At 54.7% G+C, this 23,833-nt stretch overlaps 1 protein-coding gene across 1 annotated transcript in view; it reads left to right on the forward strand.

The window, feature by feature from the left end:
* Positions 1-23,833, forward strand: part of GRK5 (G protein-coupled receptor kinase 5) — a 181,432-nt gene that overhangs the window by 62,413 nt on the left and 95,186 nt on the right. The window contains exon 2 of the mRNA XM_079793399.1: positions 21,943-22,038. Within this exon, the coding sequence (XP_079649525.1) occupies positions 21,943-22,038 (96 nt within the window). The remainder of the gene's footprint in view (positions 1-21,942; positions 22,039-23,833) is intronic.

Genomic DNA, 23,833 nt, shown 5'->3' on the forward strand with positions numbered 1-23,833 from the left:
CGCCTCCTGCACACCCCCCACTGGGGATGTGCCCGCAGCCAAGGCACACGCCCCTGACTGGAATCGAACTCGGGACCCCTCAGTCCACAGACTGACCCTCCATCCATTGAGCCAAACCGGCTTCGGCCGGGGAAGTCCTTTTACCTCCCATTTAACAGATGAGAAAATCGAGTCTGGGAGAGTCATACAGAGGTGCATGCGGCCTGAGCCAGGCTCCTGACTTGTGATCTGGCCATGCTGCCTGGAGTATTAGCGGACATGGGCTCCTCTCCCCGGGACAGTTGCAAAACCTCGATGGCAGGGTTTGCATTCAGGGGAGGAGCAGCAGTGGGTAGGCGCTCAGTTATCACCCTCTGAGTGACTGCCCACGGGCATCCTCCGGTGACCCGTGACGATGGGCGGCAGCAGTTTGCCAGGCACAGGCAGCAGCGAATTAGCTTTCTGGTGAAAGCTTCCCACCGACACAGACCTGTGCCAGCTCCTCCCTGCCCCTGGGGTGCAGTGGGAGGTAGGAGGGGATGGTGCCAGGAGCTGGTGGTGCAGGTGCTGCCCCATCATCTCTCGTTTCAAAGTCTCTGAGAGGTGGTATCCAGGTCAGGAGTGGGAACCATACTCTACTGTTATGTTAAACCTGAAATGGACACCTCTGGTTGGAGGACGTGATAGGTGTCTATTATGTCCAGTAGTGACAGGAGCACTCTGTCTCCAGATGCTTGACAGTCACCTGCTAATCCCCTGGGGTCTGGGAGCAGCAGTATTTTCACGCCCCGTGCTGCCCCCCACTCGCACCCCACCCCGCTGGGGAAACACTGAGACCAGGACCAGCAGAACCTGGGTCAGGCTTTAGGAAAGAGGAGGTACATTTGTACTTGCGCCTGAGCCTTCCTAGGGGGAGAAAGGACCTCGGATCTGGGCGAGATGGCTATGTGATGGTGAGAGAGAAGGCTGCACAGACCCGAGTTCGAATCCCAGCTGCTCTTATTGAGCACTTACTTGGTGCAGGCACTCCGCTTAGCTCTGTGCGTGTGCCATCTTGGTCCATCCTCAAGTGCAGCTCTCTGAGCTCAGTGCTGTTTGCTCATTTGTTCACTTACTCATTCGTCAAGATTACTGAGCTCCTCCTGTGTACCTGGCAGGATTCCAGGTGCTGAACAAGGCAGATAAACTCCTACCTTACAGCCTAGTGGGAGTTATCCAAGACTGGGGTTCCTGTGTGGGTCACAGTCCTGGTGGGTGAGGAACCAGCATTAGGCCTGTGCTCCCTACTGTTCTATCCCTCGTCCTACCCTGACCACACCTCTGCCCAGGCCTCTCTCTGGACGCCATTACCTCTGTTTCAATGTCCCGGCCAGCAGGGACTCAGCATTTCCAGTAGGCCTTGTGGTGTTTTTTGTTCTCTCCAAATGTGCCTCTCTTCTTCTCACTCTGCCTGCACAAATGGCCTGTCCAGACTCCCCTGTCCCTTAGTCCCCAAGTCCTATGATCAAGAACAGTTAGATCCGCCTCTGAGACCCCATCCCACTGCCCCTGCCGTGGGTCAGCCCCACACCTTGCCAAGCTTTGAAGTGTTCGGCCTTGCTTTCTTATCACGTGCCTTTGCACATGCTATTCGCACTGCCAGGAATACCGTTTACCCCCGCCGCTCCTGGCAAACTCCAGTCCTTCTGCCCACGGAGCCTTCCCCGACCCTCCCTGTGGTCTGACCTTCTAAAGGCGGGCCCCCGGGAGAACAAAAGGATACGGGGAAATTAACTCCCCCGGCAGCTCCTGGGATACGGGGATCAGGCCGCGTTCCTTTTTCATCTCAGTGCCCAGAGTGGTAGGCGTGTATTGACCAACGAGGTGAATAGATAAATAAGCAGAGGCCGAAGTTCTGATCTCGAGATTAGCTTTTGTGGCGCAGTAGACAGACTCCTGCTCTCCGTTAAGGAGCCCCAGGTCCACCGAACTCAGGGGTTTCCCAACTTGTCCAGATGTCTAATAAGCCTGTTGTTTGCCCGGCCGGCGTGGCTCAGTGGTTGAGACTCAGCCTATGAACCAGGAGGTCACAGTTCAATTCCCTGTCAGGGCACATGCCTGGGTTGTGGGCTCGCTCCCCAGGGTGGGATGTGCAGGAGGCAGCCGATCAATGATTCTCTCTTACTATTGGTGTTTCTATCTCTCTCTCCCTTCCTTATGGAAATCAATAAAAATATATTTAAAACCCCCCCCACCCCAAACCGGTTGTTCCAATGAAATTGCCCCACTTTAATGGTTCTAAGGGGGTCCCTGGGACACCCAGTGGGGTCCTAGTGAAATAGTTTGAAAATCACTGGTCTAGCCAAGGTCTCATTCTATCAGTGAGGATGAGAGCGGGTGGGTTGAAGGTTCCTCCAATCTCATGGTGACACAGCGACAGAGCCCTTTCCAGGGTTCCACGTGCCCCCCCCCGCCCCCCCCGAAGGCAGACTTTCTGATGCAGCCCTTGATCCTCACGGGCGCTCAGCTCCAGGCTCAGACCGCGGGCACATTTCCCCTCCCCTCAGCAGCATTTTCTTTTAGGGGAGAATGACACGTGAAATTTAAAGGTAGCACTCGTGTTTTAGGACACTCTCCCTCTATTCATATCTCCACCTGGAGGTTTACAAAAGCCTTCCAGACAATTTGGGGGTGGGCTTTCTATTGAGGTGCAGTGTTGCTGGGAAAGTACGGAAACCATAACGCACTGTGGGGGAGCTTTCCGAAGCACACGCATCCTGGCACCTGCGCCCCGGTACCCTCTGCCCCGAGGTGGTTCTGACCCCGTGGGTTCATGCGTGGATCGTCCAATGTGTGCTCTTTTGCATCTGGCTTTTTCACTCACGCCCGGCGTCGGGATTCAGCCACGCGGTTGCACGAGTGGCATTTGGCTTGTTAATGTATTCCACCGTCTTCCACACGCATTTGATGTTCACGGCAACCCCTTGAGGTACACGGGTGGAGATTGTTCTTCCTGCTGATAGAGAAGGAGGCCTAGGTAACACCCTTCAGCAGGGGTGGGCTGGGGTCCCTCCGGATAGAGCTCCCCCAAATCTCCACCCCCCCACCTATACTCTGAGACGCTGCACCAAGAGCCACCTCCTTCAATTTAGTGTGATAGGTTCAGGAACCTTCCCCTCCAGCCTCACGCTAATCCTCTGTGAGGCAACAGAAGTTCATTTCCCCGTATCCTTTTGTTCTGTAGAAACAGGAAACTCTCCTTCCCTCTGCTGGGAAATAACTGGCATTCCCTGGAAGTCACCCGTGGCGGGTGGCTGAGGGATGCCTTGAACTTGCCCTTCTTCCAACCCTGTAATTATCCAGGTTGCTCACCTCCACGCCTCCACGGGGTTGGCTTTCCTGGGAAGGCTGCCCCAGGCTGTCCTGCTGGGAGCCTCCTCCTTGGGCCTCGTGCTGAGATGGAAACAAAGAGGCAGAAGTGCCTACTTTGTCCCAAAAAAGTACCAACGGTGCCCTGCTGGGAAGGCCCGTTCTTCCCTCCTGCACGGCCCTGGCTGATGGATGCCTACCAGTGGAACATTCTGTGCCCAGCGGCTCCTGTTCCCTTGCCTTTAAATGGGACGCCTGTCGTCAGGGAGACCCAGTCGCGCCCCCGCCCCCGCAGTGCAGCAGCAAACTGTGTTCACCACTCTGGGAATTTATTTCTGGGCCCTAAAGGTCAAACGTCCTCCTGTCTCCTGCAGAAGCCTGGAGTTGTGTCTCTCTGAGGAGCTGGGACTGGATCGTGGGTTGAATGACAGCCCAGATGGGGGGTGGCTCTGGGACATGTCCCATCAGACAGCTGCTGAGGAAGTGACTTGATCTTCCTGGGAGTGATTTGTCCCTTTGCCCTTGAAATTGCCAGTGGCTCATTCTTTGTTGCTCCAAGGCCCCTGGCTCTCTTTCTGAGTTACTTTGACGATATTTCCTTACCCATTGAATCCTAGGTTTTCTGAATTCCCACTGCTGGTTTTGCTTTTTTAGCTAAGCCCTCGACAGCAAACATGTAGCTTGCATAGCATTATTCCCCCTGCCCGTGCCAGTGGCAGACATTGCTAATCAATTATGGCACTTGTGACCCCTGAGTTCCAGCAGCCACTGCCATCTGTTTGGAGCTCACAAGCTTAACAAAATATTTTTGCCATTCAGCTCCACCTGAACCCTACCTATACTGTTTTCCCTTTTACTAGTACATACATACCTATGGAAAAGGTGACGGCTTCTCTTTGGCATATCTGAACGGCCAGAATCACCATTCTTGCACTCTGGGGCCATTGTTGAGTAAAATAAGGGCAACTTGAAAACAAGTGATACTGGGACAGTCGATCTGATAGCTGAGAAGGCTGCGAAGTGACTAATGGGCCGGTAGGTAAGTTATACAGCGTGGATGCACTGGACGGAAGGATGATTCACATCCTGGGCGGGACAGAGCGGGCCATTGTGAGATTTCATCACGCTACTTAGAACAATTTAAAACTTGTGTATTGTTTATTTCTGGAATTTTCCATTTAATATTTTCAAACCACGGTTAACCAAGGGCAATGGAAACCGCAGATAAAGATGTCTACTGTATTTTGAATTCAGGGGTCCATGTTTGTAAGGTGTCATTTGCTGCTTCTAGAATCACACTTTCAAGGAGACCTGAAGGTCATAAAATAAATAACTGGACTCACTCCCATCCTTCCGAGGTCTCACAATCATAGAGCCCTCGGAATGCGCCCAGCAGGATGAGGCTGTGACTCGGTGCAAGGCCCCAGTTTAGAAGACTCACTTCCTGCTTCCTGGGCGAGACACCACCTGGTGGAGGGAGGCCCTTGCTGGGGGTGGGGCACTCCCGCTTCGGCCGGGGTGGGTCAGGGTGCCCGTGCTCCTCGCCCTGCGGGCTTAACTCTGGGCTCACTGAAGAGCTTACCTCCTCTGTTCACAAGGGCCGGTTGTTCCTGTTCTTTAGCAGGTGGCTTAGGGCAGAGGGTGGGGTGGGGGCACTGGAAATGTGGTTAATTCCTCCCTGGGTCCCACGTCTGCTGCCTGCCCCCCAGTGCACTTTGTTATTACAGCTGGACAGGCCGGGGCGGATCGGCCTCGGGCCAGACTACCTGGTGGTTTAAAACCAGACCTAATCAAAATGTAAATACTTTTTGGGGCCAGAAAGCAGGGCTGTCCAGGTGTTCGAGCAGAGGCTGCCGGGCCAGGAGCCGGAGGGAGGGCAGGGCCTGTCAGGCTCTTTCCCCTCAGGTCTGGGGTTCCCTGGGGCCTCTGCCAGGGGCCTCTGGAGGAACCACCTGTTGCCAGGGTGACCGGCGCCCCACCTGCCCCACCACTGCTTATAGACTCTGTCACTGGGGCAAAGGTCGTTCTGGTGGTGACAGCATCTGCTCCCTTCTCCTTCCCTGCCCCACCCCTTCCCCCCTCAGAGTCAATGCTGGGAGGTGTCATTTCACAGCAGGAGCCAGCGGGGTCTGGGACCCTCCCCAGACTGCTCAGTGGGTAGGAGGATGGTTACATGCGTTTATGGAGGACCGTGTGCCCAGAATTGTCTGGACTCTGAGGATGAGCAGTGACCAAGGCAGGTGACCCTGCCCTCGGATAGGGGTGCTGGGCTAGTAGGAAGCAAGGAAGCAAGGATGATCATGTCATGTAGGAATAAACAACCTATAGATGCATAAGCAGTAATAATTCCTGATGGTGATGAATACATTGGAGTCAATGAGATGAGCAGGATCAGCTGATGGGCCCAGGGAGCAGAATAAGACAGACTCTGCAGGCGACGGTGCCACTTTAGAGGGGGGGCCCAGGGAGCCTCCATGGGGGCATGAGACTGGAGACAGACGAGTCAGAAAGGAGTCAGCATGAGACTACTCTGGCCGGGGGCACAGCTGGGCAAAGGCCTGGAGGCGGCAATGAGCTGGAAGTCTCCGTGGGAACGGGAGGAGGACAGTGTCTGGAGTAGAGCATGGGCCGTTGGACATCCTTCCCAGCTTGTTGGGAAGTCGTTAGAGGACTCTAAGTGAGAGACTTCCATGATCTGATTCGGGTCTGGCTAACTCTGGCTGCTGGGTGGAGATGGTTTGGAGGGGGCGAGAACAGGGGTAGGAGAGCGAGAGGGAGGCTGGTCCAGTTGCATGGCAGGAGGAGATGTCCAGGGTGGCAGCCGTGGAGACAGAGGGAGGAGACAGGTGTGGGTTTTGCTTTGGGGCCCACAGATTTGGGGCTGAACCCGGTGTGGAGCATAAGGCAGGGGAGGGAAAGAGAAGAATCCAGAGTGTGTCCTGGGCTTGGGGCTCAATGGGACTCCTCTGACCCACTCACCTCCCAGGTTGCTCGCTGAAGGGTGTCCTCTCCTCAGGCGGTCCCAGGGTCCGTGCTCTCCCTAAAGTGCCAGGGCGGTGCCTGGCTCCTGCACACGTCCATCATCCCACTCGGAGGGGTTGCCTCCAGCTGCCTTTCTGGGTCCAGAGGGCTGGACGGTGTGATGTTGCCTGGAGTCGGGGGAATTGGAAAACTCAGAGTTTGGCGATGCCTCTGGACTGTGTTTGATGCCTGAGAGGCAGCCTTGGGCAGCCCTGGCTGATGGGCCCAGGGAGCAGAATGCGGCCAGGGGAGGGAGAAAGGTAAAGCACGGGGCTAAGTGGTTGGTCCTCCGTGATGGCAACGGCGGGACAGGAGCGGAGCTGCTGTTGATGGAGCGCTTGCCTTGGACCGAGCCAAGAACCTACATGAGTTTTCTCAGCTATTCACAACCCCGAGCGGCCGAGTACATTATTCCCACTCGTAGATGTGGAGACCGGGGCTCAAAGAGGGTCTGGCCCAAGGTCACCCAGCTAGTGATTGGCTGAGCTCACCAGCAAGCCCTTGACTTCAGTATTAAGTCTTTTTTTTATTATTAAATATTTTTATTGATTTTAGAGAGGAAATGAGAGGGAGAGAGAGAGAGAGAAACGTCAATGATGAGAGAGAATCATTGATTGGCTGCCTCCTGCACGCTCTCTACTGGGGATTGAGCCCACAACCCAGGCATGTGCCCTTGACCGGAATCAAACCCGGGACCCTTCAGTCCGCAGGCCAACGCTCTATCCACTGCACCAAACCAGCTAGGGCCAGGTATTAAGTCTTAACCAGCAGCCAGCACTGTCACCCAGGTGCCATCCTGTCCCCTCACCAGCCATGCGGCCAGGGAGGGCCCTCTCTGCCTGCTCCATGCCTGTCCCTGTCCTAGGCTGGGGGCCTGAGAACCGACACCCCCCATCCCCGTCTGAGGTGCTGGCTTCGTGCGCACGGAAGAGGACCCCAGGGAATCTGCGGAAAGAGCTGTCAGGAGCTGTCCTTCGCTTACTGAGGGAGGGACCTTTGGGCACCTCCCTTCCTCCCTCCCCCTCCGGCTCCCTTCTTCTCCTTCCTGTCCAAGAGGGCTGGCTCCGGGCTCAGGCCTGGTGGGAGCCGCAGGGAGAGGAGGCCTCTGGGCCCCAGCAGGGGCTCTGCCAGCCCGGCCCGCCTCAGCCCTGCCCGCCTCAGCCCTGCCCGCCTCGTGCTCTGCCACCCGCAGGTCACACCCGACCACGTTCCACCTGATCTGCCACCAGCCTGTTCCTGCCGCTGGGGAGTGGGTTTGGACGAACCCCAAGGACTCCCTCGGGGTCTGAGGATGAAAGTCATAGCAGCAGGTTATTGTGCCAAGTTTTCTTGAGCAGGGAGCGGGGGCAGTCATCGTCCTGGTGTCCAGGAGAAGAAGGTGTGGCCCGTCGGAACTGAGGTGCGTGGTGGTGTATGATATACACTGGATTTCAAAGCCTTAGTATGAAAAGAAGTGAAATGCCTCATTGATAATTTTTTGTGCTGATTACATGTTGCAGTGATCATATTTTGGATATACTGACTCAAAAAATATGTTATTAAAATTAATTTTACACATTTCTTTTTCCTCTTTTTAATGTGACTACCAGTCAGTTTTAAATTGCCTTGCATTAGAGTCCTATCAGACAGCACGCCTTGACTGAATTATGGTATTTGTCTTTGAAAGGCTGAGTGACCTGGGCTGGAATCCTGACTCTCCCATTCCTGTGTTACCAAAGGCAGGGCTCTGAGCCTCCATTTCCTCACCTGTGAAATGGGCTGGTGAGTCAACCTCATAGGCTAGTGTCAGAATTCAATGGCAGAAGACTGAAGTGGTGTGTGTGTGTGTGTGTGTGTGTGTGTACCTAGGATGCTCCCTCTGTCTCTTAAAGAGGCAGGCTCTGATTTCTGGTTTTTTTTTTGGCCAGGCCATGACTGAGCCCAGCCCCTGGGACTCAGAATACAGGCTGTTTTGAGGTGGAGGAGAGTAAATAAAAATAAAAAGTCACTGTGCCCCAAGGAAGCTGGTATGTCAGAAGGAGGGAGTGTATGAAGGCAGGCGGGCTGGCTTCCTCTCAGCCCGAGGAGCCCCAGGGTGGGGAGCCCAGGAAGCTGGGGCAGGCGGGGTGGCTGCAGCTGTGCCCCACCCTGAGTCCCTGGGGTGCTCCCCTCCCCCCGGCTGTCACAGCCTGTGCCCTCTGTGGTTCTGGGCGGGTGCTTAGGTGCCCTTCAGCAGCCTTTGTGTTCGGAGAGAGGCTGGTTGTGTACGTGTGGGAGGGTGGCGAATGCTTTCATCTCCGTCTCCAGGGTTCAGTGTTCTGGGCCTGGAAGGGGTGGGGCAGGTTCAGGACTAGGATGGCGTTTCGGAGTCCCTGTGCCCTCGGCAGCTTGGGAATCCACCAGGATTCACATAGGGCTTGGCTTCCCATCTATTTCCTCAGTTGGTCCTCCCAATCCAGCAAGCAGTAGCCCATTTCACAGAGGATAAAACAGAGGCCAGGAAGGGAAGCACGTTGCTAAAGGCCACACAGGCTAAAAAGGGTTGACAACCAGGACTTGAACCTGGGTCTGCACCGGGGGCCTGGAGGGTGGACTTCTGACACAGCGCCCGGAAGTTTCCCAGCCGGCAGGGCCAGCTGGACGGGCAGGGAGGCCCGATGCTGCGTGTCTTTTAGAATATCTTAATTTACTGTGTCACGGTCTGTGCACGTGGGCCTGTCTGTCCCTCTGTCTCGGGCATGCATCGCTGGCTGGTCTCTGAGCCTGCTGGTTAAGGCCCTGGCTCCTCCAAAGCAAGGGAAGAGTGCCTGCGATTCCTCCGTGTCCTCACCTGTCAGAGCAGGAACTTCCTCGCCAGGTTGAGGGGCGGGGTTGAGAGAGCTCGGCCTGCAGAGAGCATCACTGGGTAACAGCTAACACGTGTCCGTTTGCTTGGCTGCCCCCCGTTTTCTGCATCCAGTGCATCCGCTTAAGCATCGGAAACAGACCCTAATGATTGATAGCAGCTGAAGGCACATGGCCAGCCCTGCTCCTTGGCCTCATCCCAAGGTCAGGTGTGGCCGGCAGGTGGGGGCTGGTGCACTCCAGCCGCTCATGATGCTGAAGGATGAGGTGCAGCCCCTGGTCCAGGTATCCAGGTTCCCAGCGCATCTGCTTCTTACAACTGGGGGTGGTGGTGGCGGCAAGTGGGCTCCCCAAACCTGCTGCGGTGGAGCAGAGTGTCTGTCTGCGGGGAGCCTTGGGGACGCCAGGATGGAGGTGTGAACCGCGACTTGTGCTCGTCACCGAGGGCCTGGCCTTGAGCCTCTGACCTTTCAGCTCCCAGGGCTCCGATGTGCCAGGTTCTGAGTCCTGGAGGGAAAGGAGCACAGATGGCCAGCTTCTGGGGTGGCGCTTCTGCTCGCTCATTCATTTATAGACACTTACTGAGGTCTACGGTGAGGTCTGCTGCCGGGCAGTATCCGAGGCACTGGCCACTAGGTGAGCTAACGGGGCGTGGTCCCTGTCCTCTTGGAGGGAGCCCCATAAAGACAAATTAAGCCGCTTGGAAGGAGAGACTGGGAAGCAGTGGGAGAGAAATGTGGGGACACAACTCCTGGGTGGATGAGGAGGGGTCCAGGGAGTGATGTGGCACCGACTGAGGCTGAAGACTTGGCCAGGTGAAGTGGGGACGATGTGTGTCAGAGTGCTCAGAGCAGCTTCTATGCGATGGTGAAAATCTGGAAACCAGAACCTACATGTGCTCAGCAGAAGTGGATGAGTGAAATATTTTCACAAAACCTGCAGCTATATATGTTTTATACATTTTTGTTCCCTTTAAGCTTGAAATATTTCACTTATAAAAATGATGCTGGAAGTGTCTGTCTGGCAGAAGGAATGGCATGTGCAAAGGCCCTGGGGCAGGAAATAACTTTTCCAGTGAGGACATGAGTGAAGGCCTGGCTTTTGTTCTGGAGGCCACACCACTCTGGGCATCTCTCTGTTTGAAGGTCTGTTCTCAGCTGTCTCTGAGACCCGGGGAAAGGCCTTTTACTGAGTCTTGGGAAGGCCTTCGAGGTGTCCTGGGTGTCAGCCGGAGGTCAGTGTAATGGTAGGAAATTGAACCATTGGGGGCAGAGCCTGCCTAGGCCCGATTTGTGGGCGGGTAGAGCCTTCAGAGTGAGTCAGCCTCTTTGGCTGGAAGCAGCAAGCCTCGCTGAGCTTCTGCCAACTACCCAAGGACCCGGGGTGATTCCTCTCCCCTTTTTGTGGAGGAATTTGCCTGCTGAACAGGCCATCTGTGTGAGGTGAGTCACTGTTTCCCCATTTTGTTCATCACAGTCACCTCTGAGTGGGTCTGTTCAGCCTCAGCTGCGCTCGGATGGACTCTGACACCTGGACCAGCAAGCCGGCATGTGCTGCAGCTTTGTGTCCATGCGCTCCTCTCTGAGAACTCTCTGAAACTTGGTCAGGGGCCCCGAACCCTGGACACATGGGCTGCAGATTGAGGGCCACTGGTCTGGTCCAGGACCTCGCTTTCCTGATGGGGAAATGGAGGCCCGAAGAGGGGAGGTGTCCGACGTGAGGTCGCTTAGAGAAGAAAGGAAGTGAGGGGCCTGGCTCCCATTTGCAATCCAGAGGACCTGCTCCTGGCCCTGAACCTGGGTCTTGGTGTCCCTAGCCGAGATCAGCCCTGCTGACCTCTCCGGAGGAAAGATGCGTGGTGTCTGACGCCGGCCCCCGAGCCTGGCGGGTGGGGTGGGAACGCGGGGGTGAGGTTCTGGCCAGGGGCGGCTGCACCTGCAGGTGCTTCCTACAGACGCTCTGCTAGGGAGCACCACCCTCCCCCTCCGTGTGACTCGCTGGCTGCCGTGTCCTCCAGCGTCTCCCGGCTGCAGAGCGGCCTGCAGGACCTGCTGGGCCTCGTTCGGGCTGGCCTGTGACTGGTGGTGGTTAGCAGGGACTGGGGATTGCGTGAGAAAATGCTGTGTGACTCACTCTCCTCTCTGGGCCTCTGTGTCCCCAGCTAACTCAGAGGGTGCAGTTCAGTGAGGGGCAGGGCCGGTCCCTCCCAGCTCTGACATCTGTGAGTCCTGAGTCTGATGGCGAGGCGAGGGTAGCTGCACGCTCTCTCACTGAGCTTTCTTCGCTGTGCTAAACGCTTTGCATGCCTTCGCTCATGACTCCTTTGTCCACGAGGTCACCAAGGAATCCGTCGAAGCGCAGAGAGGTTGAGTAACAACCCCTTGCCCAGAGTCGCACAGCTAGTCATGACACAGCTGGGACTTGAACCCAGGCGGTCTGTCCCTGTGTGTGGTCTTAATCACCACTGTGATGGGCTGAGTAGAGCCACCCCCCTTCGCCCCCTCCCCGCCAAAGGTGTTGACATCCAAATCCCTACAGCTCGGGCATATGTTACCCACAAGGTGAAGGGACCTTTCAGATATGATCCAGTTAAGGGTGTTGAGGCGGGAGGTTATCCTGGATTATCCAGGTGCGCCCAGTGTGCCCACTGGGTCCTTGTGAGAGGAAGGCAGAGGGCGCTTTGAGTACAGACCCGAGGTTAGCGTGATGCAGCGTGAGAAAGACTCGGCTGGAGAAAGAGACTGCTGGCTTTGAGACGGAAGGAACAAGCCATTAGCCAAGGAATGCGTAGCCTCTAGAAGCTGGAAAAGGCGGGGAACACACATCCGCCCCCCCTGCGCCCCCAATCCTCCAGAAGGAACCAGCCCTGCCCACACCTTGACTGTCGCCCAGGGAACCCGACTCCAGACTTCTTACTTCCAGGACGTTAAGATAATAAATTCATGTTATTTTAAGCCATTAAATGTGTGGTAATTTGCTACAGCATCAATAGGAAGCGAACACAGCAATGTTCTAGTCACCCATTGTCTTCCAGCCAGCCCTCCTTTCTGGCCCACCCCCAGGTTTGGGGCCCAAGTGGCTGGGTGAAGAGTGGTGCCCTTTACCGAGAGGAGGGGGCATGTTTTGGGTGAAGGCAGGTCGGACTGAATCAAGCACCCTCCCTTGGCCCCCATTCGGGAGACTTCACCTCTCTGTCAGAAACTTCTCTCCATGGTTGCCCCGGTGTTGTGCTGGTTTGGGGCTTCCGTGGCTTCAGAGTCTGGGGACACTTGGTCAGGGCCCCGTTCTCATCTGTTCCCTTGAGCCAACTCCATGTCAGGCTCATGGACCGAGAGTTAAGAACCAGGTATTCTTAGGTTCAAATCCCAGCTTAGTCATTTAGCGGCTGTGTGACCCTGGGCCAGATACTTAGCCTCTCTGGGCTTGTTCCTCATCTGTAAAATACATGCACTTAGCTGTCGTGTGGTGAGACTCAGAGATGATGGGGCTGAAGCGCTCAGGCCAGGGCCTGGCTCTCCCGGACCTCGCTGGACCTCAGCCCTCTGCGTTTTTCTGTGAGCAGTCAGTCACGTTGCCGTCAGAACGCCCCGGGGTCGCCGGGCAGATTTGATTGGGAGCGATTTCAAAAGGGTCTGTTCAGCTTCTTTTAAGTAGGTGATGCAAACATTCTGGGGACAGCAGGAGTAATTATTACTCACAGGGAAATGCAAATATTTTTATGAATATCCTATGAAAAATTGGGGCATTTTTTTCCCCCCCATGAGCAAATAGTCCTGTTTATGTCTCCAACAAAATAGTCACAGTTGTGCTGCGGGGCCGGGTTGTAACTGCCAGTGGCTTTTCTCAGGGGTCGGCTCCCCTCCTCCTCCCCCCTCCCCACTTTCTCTTCTTTTTTTAATCCAGAGAAAACATCGCGGAGACAAACGTGACCACGTTTGGGCTTTGCTGAGAGAAGGGGATTACTTTTGCAGTGAAAAGTTAATTTTTGTGGCCAGACTTTCTCAACTGTGAAAACCGGTGCGGGCAGAGCGCAGTAAGCCCCAAAAATACATCTGAAAAAGGATTTTCCTTGGAAAGGACATTTCCTTAAAGAAGGCCATGAGTGTTTGCAAGAGGAGAACGGGGGTCTGCTTCCTCGTGAAGGAAATGTTCTCGAAAGTCCTAAAGAGCCACCGGGGAACAGAGGAAAGGGGGAGCCACAGGGAGGGGAGGCGTGGGGAGCCAGGACGGGGAGTGAGAGGCCTTATGCGTGTGTTAGCTTAGCTCCCGCCCAGAGCCTGGCACAGTGCTGGGCTTCAAGTGCACTCTGCACCTGACTCTTACAAAGGGCATTTGGTTATGCTCTCAGTTAGGTCATTAGGGCTCAGAGAGGTTGGGGAAGTGGCCTATGGCAGTGGTCGGCAAACTCATTAGTCAATAGAGCCAAATATCAGCAGTACAACGATTGAAATTTCTTTGGAGAGCCAAATTTTTTAAACTTAAACTTCTTCTAACGCCACTTCTTCAAAATAGACTCGCCCAGGCCGTGGTATTTTGTGGAAGAGCCACACTCAAGGGGCCAAAGAGCCGCAGGTGGCTCGCGAGCCGCAGTTTGCCGACCACGGGCCTATGGTAACTCAGCTCCTGGACGGAGGTGTCAAAAGTCCAACCCTGCCTAGCCAGTTTTGCTCAGTGGATAGAGCGTCGGCCTGCGGACTGAAGGGTCCCAGGTTCGATTCCGGTCAAAGGGCATGTACCTTGGTTGCGGGCACATCCCCAGTGCGGGGGCGGGGGTGTGTGCAGGAGGCAGCTGATCGATGTTTCTCTCTCATTGATGTTTCTAACTCTCTATCCCTCTCCTTTCCTCTCTGTAAAAAAAACAATAAAAATATTTTTAAAAAAAGTCCATCCCTGCCCGTCTCTTTCTATGATGCCCTGGGAGAAGGGGTCCTGGGTCCAGGGTCGGGATAGCTACCACAGTGAGATGTTGAGGAGGATGATGGTGGTGGTGATGGTGATGGTGATGGTGGTAGTGATGGCGATGATGGTGATGTTAATAGTGGTGATGGTGTCAGGGATGGTGGTATTGGGGGTGGTGATGGTGGTGATGATAATGGCCACATGTTGTGAGCCTCCTACTCTATGCGAGGTACTTGCACATTTGGCTCTAATTCTTAGCACAGCGATACAAGCTGGGTAGCCGCATCTTTGCAGGAAAAAACCCTGCGTGACTAAGCAAGGCCACACCACTGGTGTGTGGTAGGGCTCAGATAACATGCAGTGATACCCACTTCCCACTCACACTGTGGTGAAGAGGCCTCAGGGCATCAGAAGGCCCGGTAAACGGCAGCTGTCGCTCAAGGGCAGCAGCCTCTGGTCAAGGTGGCCCAGGCTTAGGGCTGCCCTTGGCAGCAAGGGTTTCCTGGGAGGGACCGTCCCCAGCCTTTCCCCCGCTCCCTCCACAAAGCCACACCAGAGGCCTCCTTGCTCTCGGGCTCAGTGTGCTGGGGAGGGGCTGTGTCTTCCCATCCCCATGGCAACCAACTACCAGGCCTGGTGTTGGTTTGGGTTTTCCTAATTGAGGTGTGGGTTCCTTCTGGTGTGGCTGAGGTTTTCTGCTCTGGGAACCCGACTGCGGTGTGGCCATGAGGTGGGGCCCGGAGGTGCTGGGACCTGCCCACAGGCCACAGACCCCACAGGCCCCACATGCCCGTGCCACCTCCCACGCCTCACACCACTTCAACGATGCACTTCCTTTGAAGAACATTCTGGAGGTTTCAGGTTCTTGAGGCTGACAGCTACAGCACCACGAAATGTTCTGGGGTCAGGATAACTGCGTATCTTCGCCTCCCCTTGTCCTGTCCACAGGGTGGAGCCGGCCTCAAGGCCTGGGTGTGCTGATGCCCGCTCCCATCTGCCCGCCATGGTTTTTGCTTACCCTCCCAGCGGGGTCCTGGAGCAGCAGAAGCCCCTGACTAGAGCTGTGTTCAGCTCCCAGCCGGCTGACAGGACCCAGAAAGGCTCAGCCCTCCCCTCCTCTGCTCCCCTCTTGCGTCGCTAAGGTTGGGCAGAGTGTCCCCTGGCCTGGCTGTGCCAGCACCAGAGCATCAGCCTTTGGACGGGCCTGGGGCTGGCTCCAGTGTTCGGGCCCATTTCAGGTGTCCGAGGTGGTAAGAAGGACCAGTGCCCACCACGTGGTGAAGGTGGTGGTGGTGTTAGGCTGTGGAGAGCACGTTTGGGTCGGAAGAGGCTCTGTGCCCCCCAGACGCCTCCTCATCCCTCTCTCCCCCACCCCTGGGGTGCTGTGCCCAGCTAAGAGGGCGCTGGACACACTCCAAGACACCAGGGCTACCTGCTGCTTCCTGCCCTGAGGACTCATGGACTCAGGCCACCCAGCATCAATGGCATGGTCCCCGCCTCCGGAGATTGGGGCCAGAGGTGCCTTTGGTGGCCCCTCGTGTTGTGACGTTTTCTTCTAAACATTCAATCATTGGGCAGTTATGGAGGCATCTCCCCCGGGGCCACCAGATCCCAGCGCTTTGGGACAGTGCGGTAACTGAGGAGCCGAGGGCAGGGGCTGGGGGAAAATTGAGGAGGAGTCACCTTTTTTAAAAAATATTTTTTTAAATTGATTTCAGAGGGGAAGGCAGATGGAGAGAGAGATAGAAACATCAATGGTAAGAGAGATCATCGATCAGCTGCCTCCTGCACGCCCTACACTGGGGATTGAGCCCGCAAGCCGGGCATGTGCTCTGACTCTGAATCGAACCTTGACCTCCTGGTTCATAGGCGACGCTCAACCACTGAGCCACACTGGTTGGGCGTCTGGGAAACTTCACAGAGGAGGGTACCTTGAGGCAGACACCCTACAAGTGCTGGGTATTTCCAGAAAGTGAGACCCACAAAAGTAGGATGAGGCTCTTTCTGTATTTGCAAGCTCCATCCTCCCCACCCCGCACCTACCCAATCGTCTCTCTTGTTGTCTATCTTACCTGCCAGGACCTCCAAGAAAAATTCTTTTGAAATAAAGGGGTTCTGTTGCCCTGCCCTGCCTGGCACCACCTGCCTGATCCCAGATGAGAAAACTGAGGACAGAGGGGCGCTGCTTTCTCCTGCTCCCCAAGTGGCCTGTCTCCCTTTCACAGTGGTTGCCAAGTGCATTGGGTTGGACAAAGTCCCCTGCAGGCTGAGGTCACCTCGAGTACACTTAGGCTGTAATCACGTCCCTTTGAAAAGGCTCGAGTCACTGTGTGACGCTGCTCCCGATCGGGCCCTATAATTGGGATCTTGCCTTGTTTGGGGCTGAATGAAAAGAGACTTTGAACCAGTGGGATGCCACATACCTCCCTCATCAGCTTCAGCGGGGGACGGGGGGGGGGGGCACTCTGGTCGTGACAGCAAGGTCAGCGGGAGGGAGGGCAGGAGTGGAGGCAGCAGACACAGGGGTCCCTCCCTCGTCAGAGAACCCGGCCTCCTCCGCTGTGCCATGGCCTCGGAGAACGCCCACGGCCTTCCCATGGTGTTGTTTTCTGGAAAGCCAACTCTGTTGGCAGTGCTGTGGAAACTGAGTCTTGAAAGCTTACCTGGGCAGAAAGGAACGGAGCAGATTCTTTAGCTGCACAGACGTCAAAGGCTAAATTGTAACACTACCTTCCATTTGACCGGCCGAGAGCGGGTGAGTCATCGGCATCTCGTGGCTGGGAACACAGCATCCTTCCCACGTACGGTCACTAGGATACTTGAGAACCTCCCAGACCTTGATCACAGTGTGCTGAGAGCAGCTTCATGCTCCCCGCTCCGCCCCCCCCCCCGCCCCCCGCCACCTCCCCATATGTATATTCTAAAGACTACTACCCAGCAACACAATTCGGATTTCTAACAAGTTTGCTCCCTCCCGTAAGCATAATGCTGACCTTTCCAAGCCTCCTGGCCCCTTGTGACCCATAGGCCATTCCGTGAGTTGGCGGGAAAAAGGGGCCCTCCTTGGAATCCTGGGGCCGCCCTGGCCTGTGCCTCTCTCTACCCTGTGTCCGTGTTCCTTTGACCAGCAGCGCCCTAAAGTGTTGTGGAAGGGAGGGTGGCTGTTTCTGTGCTGCCTCTGGTTACACCTGGCACTGTCCAGGGGCTTTCGGTCTGAACGGGGCAAGCTTGGGGAGGCCCACGGCAAAGTTCCCTGACAGAGGGAAAGGCAAGCGCAGAGGCCCTGAGAGCAACTACAGGGAGGGAAATAACGCGTGGGGAGATGATGGCCAGAGAATGAGCTGACCTGTGGGTGATGGGCAGGCCTGGGAACTGGCCATCTGGCTGCAGGGGCCGGGCTGGGCCCTGAGCAGGTGGGAGGTTGCGGTTGTAGCCCCTTGTAGGCCTGACAGCCCTCCCAAGTGGGGAGGTGGGCCTGGGGCAGCTGGGGCCACAGGGTAGGCCTGGCCACCTCAGGATACTGAGAAACAAGCAAGTCCAACTGGAATAATAAATAGTATCAACACTTTAGTCATGAAATATGCAATTTAATAACCTACCAGCATACTTACAAACCAAATATTTGTCTGGAAGTGGTGACCTCTTTGAGCCAGGTTTTGTTTGTTGATAAGATGCAGAACCTTGCCCCAGCCTATCCGAGTTATGGAGGGGCTGGCTTTTACGCGACTTGTAGAGGAACTGGAGGTGGGTATGCATGGGGAGGCGATTCAGGGCCCCTGTGGCCTTTTAGGGGACACCCTGCTGAGAGCGGTTGAGAACCGCTGAAATAAAGCCTCTGGTGTCTGTCTTTCTTGCTAGATTGGGTGCCCTAACAGGCGGGAGTCCCAAGTACGTGACACCCCATCCATCTTGCCTATCACCATGTCCCCAGCGCCTGCATAGCACTCAGCATTTAGTAGATGCGCAACACTGGTGGTTGAATGAATTGATGAATCTGTGTTAATTTTCTTAAGTTAATGGATAAGTTCATTGATAAAAAATGCGCGCGCGCACACACACACACACACACACACACACACACACGTGTGTATGTATAACATAGACTCCTGGTTTCTGTAGACTGGCCACCTGAGAATTAACTGAGGAGCCTTTCAAGATGTCACGTTCCTGGGTTCCAATCACAGAAAGCTGGGGTACAGCCTGATGGGGTACAGCCTAGGAGTCTATTGTCAAGGGTACTTCATTGGTTTCTCAAAAAACTAAACATAGGGGTACAGAATGAGTCACCCCAAAAGGTGCCTCTGTGGTATGTGATTGTTTTGAGCTAAAGGCAATTGAGATGGGGCTCATAAGAAACTGCTACTTCTCTCTTAAAGAATTTTAATTAGGGGCTTTGCCCATAATAAGGGTTATTACCACAAAAAACTTTATGATCTGTCTATAGGGAGGGCAAACTTACAATTATTGCACATCTGCTCTTCTTACCCTGCAATGATCTTCCTCCCCTATGAAGCCCCAACATGCCTTATCTGATCCTTAGTTAGTTCAGAATGTTGTATACACTTCATGTTACCTGTCTGTCTCTGAACCTCTCATGTATGTGAGATCTTTGACTCTCTTGTATATGTTGGGTTCCCATACATAAGTATTTAATTAAATTTGGTTATTTTCTCTTGTTGCTCTGTCTCATGCAGATTTTCTTTAACTCTAAGTATTAGAATTAAAGAAAAACAAATGAACCTTGAATGGTAGAGGAAAATTTCTTCCTCTTCCACACCAGCAATTCCGCTCATAGGTATATACCCAAAAGAATTGAAAGCAGGGACTTACATCCATAGCAACACTATTCTCAATAGCCAAAAGGTAGAAGCAACCCAAGTGTCCATCAATGGATGAATGGATAAACAAAATAGGTCTCTACACACAACTGAATATTATTGGGCTTTAAAAATGGAATGAACTCTGACACGCAACAACATAGATAAATCTTGAGGACATTATGTTAAGTGGAATAAACCAGTCACAGAAGGACACATATTGTATGATTTCATTTATATGTGGTCCTTAGAGTAGTCAAATTCATAGAGGTAGAAAATAGAATGGTGGTTGCCAGGGGCTGGGGTGGAGGGAATGGTGAGTTGCTTGATGGGTATAGAGTTCAGTTTACCTAAAAATGGTTAAGAGTATCAATTTTATGTGGTGTATATTTTACCACACACACAAAAAGTGCTTCATCCCAGGTCTGGGAATGACGAGGGTGGGAATGGGGGAGTGGAAGGGATATGGATTGATGATGCTGATGGCTCTTTGAGGCTTTGCAGCCTGTGAGTGGCTGAGATGGCAGCATTGGCTTTGCAGCCTTCTCCACGGGGCTGCACATCCTGACCTCTGCCCCTCCGGAGGCTGGGCAGGCTCCTGAGTGGAGGCCACATGGCCTGTCCACAGGGGCAGCTGCTGCCCACCTCCAGCTGATGGGTTATGGGAGTGAAGTCCGAAATGGATGTGTATGCGAAATCTAAGGGTTAGATCTTGACTGTTGGTTCGGTGAACAGGCACACAACACACATGTGGGTCAAACAGAACAAGTCTGCAGCCGTGGGTCTGGGGTGGCGTCTATTTCTTGGAGCTCATAGCCTCGGGCCACAGCGAGAGAGAGATCCCGTTCCAGGTCCTCTCACGGGTGCTGTGTCACTTCTGACGTCTGACACCAGCTTTCTCTTTGATCTCTGAGAATTACTCGTGCTTTCAGTGCACCTGGAGGGAGGGTGTCTAAAGGGTGAGGGTGAGTGCCTGGGTCTGGATTCTGCTCAGGCTGGGGTCTTGGCTCCGCCATTAGTGAGTTGTGAGGTTGTAGGCTACACTCGCTTCTTTCTCCTCCCCCCCCACCCCCCTCCCCCCGCTTGTTTCCTTATCTGTCCCATGGGAATAGTAATAGTTTCACCTCACAGAGTTAGAATGAAACCTCCAGGAGGGTACAGGTGTGGGGCCTGGCCCAGGGCAGGGCCAGTGGGAGGGCTCTGCAGTGTGTGCATGCGTGTGCGCGTGCGTGCGTGCGTGACCTGGCTGAGCAAAGAGCCGGTATGGCGTCGGACAGGCCATCAGCTGGTGAGTTACGCAACCCCAGACATCTGTTTCCTCATCTGTGATGTTGGCCCAGTGATTTTTTTCCCCAAATAATCATTTTAATGAGACTTAAACAAGATAATGTTTAATGTGCCTGGCCACAGCACATGCCCAATACACATTTGTTCTGTCTTTTGGAGTCTGAAGGCTTTGTCTTTTGCGCAGACTTGAGACAAGGGAGCTGGGGCTGGTTGGCCAAGTTGAAGACCAGAAGAACAGATTGCAGAGAAAGGGACCGGGGCCCTGTCCTTCACCTGTCAGTTCCCTCTCCTACTTCCTGGCCCATAGAATGCAGGTCCTGGTCCCGTCCTCAGAAGCTGACCCACTTGCTTATGAGAAACATGCCTCAGTTTCCCAGGGCAACGTGGATAAGTTAGGAATCCCATTCACTGAGACCAGCTCTGTGCCAGCCTGGAATGCACACTGGGTGGGGGTGGGCCCAGAGCCAAGCTCCACTGGTGTCCTTGGGTTTGCTGGTTGGAGAGAGGGATCCTTGCCCTGCCCAGAGCCATTCTGGAGGTTAGAGACTGTACACTCACCCAGAGCCAGGAGCGGGCCCAGGGTGCCAAGATCCTGCCCAAGGACCCTATGTCTCTCTAACCAGGCCCCAAACTCCACAGGTGCTTGGCGTGTTGATCACATGAAGGAGGGTGAAAGGCCCTTAATATTCTGAGACACTGAAGGGCCTAAAGGCCTATGTGACCTGTGGTGAGTCAGTGACAGATGATACCTAAGGCCACTCAGAGCATGGGGGCAGGTGACAGCATCTCAGTCCTTGGGGGTTGGCCATAGGATGCAGAGTGCCTCCAGGTCCAAGGCCCAAATGCTGGTGAGTTCAGGGACACCTGGGCCAGAGCCAGCGCCCTGGCGCTGCTTGCATACCTGAGTGCTCTGACATCTGTCCACCATCGCCCGGATAAGGAGTGGAGGGGATGATGGGAACACGCTATGTGTGCAGCTTACTCAGTTCCACATGGTTGCTGCATATTCGCGTTATGTGTGCATTTTCATGACATGTGTATCTTCATTGTGTGTTCATTGCATGTTCATTATGTGCCTATTATTGAGTATGTTCATGATGGTTGTGCTCATTGTGTGCATGTCCACTGTGTACATGTCCCTAGCGTGCGCATGTTCACCACGTGTGCATACTGCAGAGGACATGAGGTGTGCTAGGCCCTTTAGGAGTCCTTCCAGCCTTGAGAAATGTCCTCTGAGACCCTGGGGTTTGTGAGGATGAAGAAGGGGGTACCCAAGACAAGTGGAAATTAAAGCTCTTGTCCCCAACCTCTGACCTCCATATGGGGAAGGTGGATCTCCACACGAAATGAGTACAAAACGAGGCAGCGAGGGGATCCTTTCCACAAGGATTTCCTGAGCCAAAAGGGAAGGTTATGGTCTAGTCTGGGCCAGCTGCCAGGCACCCAGCAGGGTGGACAGCAGTGGCAGATGCTGAGGAAGATCAGGGCGCCTGGTGGGGGCACCTGCATGGATGACTGGAGGGGCTCCCCTGCTGCTGCTGGTCAGGGGAGCTCAGGCCTGAGGTCACTGGGAGAACACAGAGGATTGAGACCAGTGGGCCAGCGGGGGGTGGAGTGCTTGGGGTGTGTCACCGACTAGACCTCGAGCTCCCTCCCCCGCAGCTGTCTGCTAGTCGGGTGTTGGGGATAGGCTCATTGGGATGGGACACGGGCTTTGGAGCCCTGGACAAGACCAACATCAACTGACATCTGTCCTCCATCTCTGCAGGGGGCGGAGGAAAGCGCAAAGGGAAAAGCAAGAAGTGGAAGGAAATCCTGAAGTTCCCTCACATTAGCCAGTGCGAAGACCTCCGGAGGACCATAGGTGAGCGTCTGGCCTCGATGGAGCGTGGGGTGGGGCTGGGGGGCGCAAGGGGCTGTTAACCCCCACACAGCGAGTCCAATACAAAACAACCAACGCCATGATTCCAGGCAGGGCTCCAGGCTGGCGTCCTTGCTAAGTGACGTAAAGATGCAGCAATGTTTATTGAGTATTTGGTGTGTGCTGGGCAGAATTGTCTCTGTTACCCTTTGAGGCAGTTACTGTTATTCTACTCCCCCTTTCAGATGGGAACACCGAGGCGCAGAGGGTTCTGTAACTGGATGGCAGTGACACAGCCAGTGGGAGAGTGGCGGAGGGGACCAGGCCCAGCACTGAGCCCCGACTTGTAACTTTCCCCTTCCTTTGGGGCCCGTGGGTCCTGCCCTTGGGAAACAGCCCCAGGCTTTGGGAGCCAAGGGGGAGGTGAGCATCTGCGCGCTCCTCTTCTCTTGCGGGGGATGTCAGTGTTCACGGAGGGGCCACCTGCTCAGTGGCACAGCTCCCACCTGGCCAGGTACCTCCAACAGCCACAAACGTCCCTCCCCTTCTAGTCGATCTGGCCCTGCCCTCATCACTTCCGCTTTGGGGGACCCCTGGGAGCATAGGATTCACCTCAGCTCTTTTCTGCCCATGGACCCCACCCCAGCGGTCCTTCCAGGTCCATGAACGTCCTCTTGGCAGGGCCCACTCCCCTGGGAAGGTGTGAGACACGTGTGTGCTGGCGTGGGGACGTGAATTCTCTATTCTCCTAGAGGACGTTGAAAAGACTCTGTGTGCGAGTGCTGTGCGAGGGGAGCCGGGGAAACACGGGAAGGCCGCCGCAAACCGGGGCTAAGCCGTGGCCCCGGGCCCAGCGCGGGGCCTTCCGTCTGTTTACAGTCCGTCGCCCTGGTGTTTGCCCAGCCTCTGCTGGGGTCCTGCTGGAAGGCTCTCTTCAATAAAAACCTCATTGCTCCTCTGGACCAAGACACAAGCCAAACAGCGGCAAAAGCCGCATTTGTTTTCCTTGTGGAGTCATGAGCTCACTTTCTGAAGCTCTTTGGGAGGATGTCCCAGGACAGGCTCGGGCCGAGGTGAAAGGGCGTCTTGGGCCCAGAGGACAGCGTGGGGTGGTGCGGTGGGAAGGCTCTTGATCAGAGGGAAGGGCAGAGCCCATGGGGACCCAGGGACCTGGGACGCTGCCCCCTCTGGATTGCCCAGAACAGTGGCCGGGAGGCCATGCCCCCCTTGCCCCTGCCCTGCCCTGCGCAGCCACAGGTCACTCCTCCCAGCAGCCAGGGTGACTCTGGAAAATGAAAACTGAATCCCCTGCTGAAACCTCTGTAGAGTTCTCTATCCCACCCGGAATAAAACCCAAACCCCCGACTGTGGCTTAGAAGCACTCTGGCCATTGGGTGAAGCCTAGAGACCCCTTCTCAGAGTAATGCTCTGATGTGTATAAAATAAAATGCAAGAGGTTATTAGATATAGTTATTAGATACTTTTAAATATGTTTTTATTGATTTCAGAGAGGAAGGGAGAGAGATAGATAGAAATATCAATGATGAGAATCACTGATCAGCTGCCTCCTGCACGCCCCATACTGGGGATCGAGCCTGCAACCCGGGCATGTGCCCTGACTGGGAATTGAACCGTGACCTCCTGGTTCATATGTTGACGCTCAACCACTGAGCCACACCGGCTGGGCAGTTAGATACTTTTAAAATTTATGATATTGAAGTATATGTGCTTCTTTGTTAATAATTCAAATAATAAGGTCTACTAGCTACTGTGATGTTGAATTTGTGATGAGCGTGAT

Source organism: Cnephaeus nilssonii (genome assembly GCF_951640355.1).
Source record: "Cnephaeus nilssonii genome assembly, chromosome: 16".
Taxonomy (NCBI): domain Eukaryota; kingdom Metazoa; phylum Chordata; class Mammalia; order Chiroptera; family Vespertilionidae; genus Cnephaeus; species Cnephaeus nilssonii.